This window comes from Dromiciops gliroides, chromosome 6 (assembly GCF_019393635.1).
Source record: "Dromiciops gliroides isolate mDroGli1 chromosome 6, mDroGli1.pri, whole genome shotgun sequence".
Lineage (NCBI taxonomy): Eukaryota > Metazoa > Chordata > Mammalia > Microbiotheria > Microbiotheriidae > Dromiciops > Dromiciops gliroides.
Window position 1 is genome coordinate 21,022,111 of NC_057866.1, and position 2,869 is coordinate 21,024,979.

At 33.5% G+C, this 2,869-nt stretch overlaps 1 protein-coding gene across 1 annotated transcript; it reads left to right on the top strand.

The window, feature by feature from the left end:
• The first annotated feature begins 1,316 nt into the window (after positions 1–1,316).
• Positions 1,317–2,270, top strand: LOC122731191 (olfactory receptor 4A15-like). The gene has a single exon (XM_043971138.1). It carries the CDS (start codon positions 1,317–1,319, stop codon positions 2,268–2,270), a length of 954 nt encoding a protein of 317 aa, XP_043827073.1.
• Positions 2,271–2,869: the final 599 nt, after the last annotated feature.

A 2,869-nucleotide genomic window follows, 5' to 3' on the forward strand; every position in this document is an offset into this window, starting at 1 on the left:
TTAAGTGACTTGCTTAGGGTCACACAGCTAGTAAGTGTCAAGTGTCTGAGGCCGCATTTGAACTCAGGTACTCCTGACTCCAGGGCCGGTGCTCTATCCACTGCACCACCTAGCTGCCCCAAATTCCTTACATTTTAATAAGGGTGTTATGAAGAAAAAACCCTTATTGGTGCAATGGAATAAATCTCAATTGATTGAATAAAGAAAGATGTCATTAGTATTTAACTCTTTAGTGATGGAGGGTCATTTGGATTACCCTCAGTTTATTTAAGGAAAGTGGTTAATTACTTAAAAAATACAAATATTGTCCTTGAGGTGATCAGGGACCTTGAATCATCATCTTACATTTCTGTGCCTTAACCTCTTTTTCCACTCTAATTGCCACTATTTTTTTCTTTTATGAGAAAAAAATTAGGTTCTTGAAGTGGAACTTTCTTGTGAATATTAGAAAGGCACTGACACTTCATTTTAAAAGGTTGTGTTTCTAAAAGTAAATTAAAATGCTTATGCCATTGGAAATGGTGAAACTCATTTCTAGGGTGACACTGAAAAGGACTCCAGTAAAAGGTCCTTAATGCACCAAAATTTTCATTAAAGTACTTTTTGTAGTACCAAAAACTAAAAACACTATAAATGTATATTTATTAGTGAATACTTAAATATGATAGAATATGTCTATCTTATTAGAAAATAAGAATATGTGGAATTTAGAGAAATATTAACAGATTTTTATGAAGTAGAGTAAAATAGGCAAAATATGAAAAAAATCTAAAAGGATGATAATAATATAAATAGAAAGAACATTTGAATGAAAAACCCAAATATGACATAATTATAATGATCAAACTTGTAACAGGAAATACTTTGGAAAGTGTGCCTTCTTCCCTTTATTACCACGAAGAGAAACTATAGTTAAGGCATAGTTCATATAATTTCAAATATAGCAGGAGATATATTGAGAAAAAAAGTGATATAAAAAGTTGTCAATAAAACTTTTATATTTTATAATTATCTTTATAGGTAAAAATTTGACTGCTGCAATTACAGAAGAATAAACAACTTTTATATGTGAGATTAAAATTTACAATTAGAAGATCTACTATTTCTTCTTTCCCTTCATCCTACAAAAGCTCTGTGAAATAGGAAATGCTTCACTATTATGGCCAGTATTCTGGTGAGGAAACTAATGCCCATAAAGGTTAAATAGATTGTCCATAGAAAGTGTCAGATGTCAGAATTGAACTCAAGACTCTCAACTACAAGGCTGGTGTTGCATCCAATAAACACTTATTCTCCCCCCAAACAAACAAACAAACATGAAAAACAGGAACAATGTCACTGAGTTTGTACTACTGGGGCTTACCCAGAATCCTGAGGTACAAAAAGTATTATTTACTGTATTCTTAATTATCTATATTTTTACTATGGTGGGCAACAGCCTAATTGTGATAACAGTCACTGGAAGTAAGAGTTTGAATTCCCCTATGTACTTTTTTCTTGCCTTCTTGTCTTTTATGGATGCCAACTATTCCACTGTCATTGTCCCTAAAATGATTCTAGACATGCTTAATGAAAAGGCAACCATTTCTTTTCAAGCTTGCATGGCCCAGCTCTTCTTGGAACACCTATTTGGTGGGGCTGAAGTTTTTCTCCTCATTTTTATGGCCTATGATCGCTATGTAGCCATCTGTAAACCTTTGTACTATTTAGTCATTATGAGATGGCATGTATGTGTTCTGCTGGTAGTCGTATCCTGGATTGGAGGTTTTATGCATTCATTAGTTCAGCTCCTTTTTATTGTTAGGCTCCAGTTTTGTGGACCCAATGTAATTGATCTCTTTGCTTGTGACATGTTTGCTTTATTGGAACTTTCCTGTACAGACACCTATATAGTTGGCATCTCAGTGGTTGCCAATGGGGGAGCAATATGCACAATTATCTTTTTCTTATTGCTTATCTCCTATGGGGTCATTCTACACTCTTTGAAAACTCAAAGTTTGGAAGGTCGACAAAAAGCCCTTTCTACTTGCATCTCCCACATCACAGTTGTTGTCATATTCTTTGTTCCTTGTATTTTCATGTATGTTAGGCCTGTTAGTACCTACCCCATTGATAAATCTCTAGCTGTCTTTTATACTGCCATCACTCCTATGTTGAATCCCTTGATCTACACCCTGAGAAACACAGAGATGAAAAATGCCATGAGGAAACTTTGGAACAGAAAAATGATATCTGGAAGTAAGGTAATGGATACCCTACCCAAACAATGATGTTTCTTAAGAGAAATGATAAAAGATTGTTAATTCCTAAAACTTTGTGGGGATTTTTTGAGGCTAAGAAATAGATTTTGAATACATGGGAAAAATTTTGTTGTTGTTGCTGTTGGAATTATTTCTTTAAGAGTCTACTTGTTTGAGGAAAAATGATATCCACATCCAGATAGACAACTAATGGACTTTGATTGCCAATTAAAGTACATGTTTCTCTTTATTTTCTTTCCTTTTCTTTTTTTTTTTTGCAACTTGTCTGATAGAAATGTTTTGCACAATTTCATATGCATAATGGACATCACATTTATTGCCTTCTCAATAAGAGCAATTGGCGCATGTAAGAAAGATGCAAAGTTCAAACTGTGAATAACCTTGCTCAAATATGTTTAATGATGAGAATTAACATGTAATATGGTGTGTTTTTGGTGTGGCAATGGATATTCTGGAGAAGAAAAAATATTAGTCAAGTTCTCTGTTAACTTGAGGTTATTACAGCACCAACTTTTCAATGTAAATCAACCAGGTCCACATGTAATATTTAATTTTGTCATCATAAAATGATATCCCAAACTTATGTGATATAAATCTAGAAATTTAGG

Excerpts from the sequence above, each read along its gene's own strand:
- LOC122731191 (XM_043971138.1), top strand. The coding sequence starts at position 1,317 with ATGAAAAACAGGAACAATGTCACTGAGTTTGTACTACTGGGGCTTACC.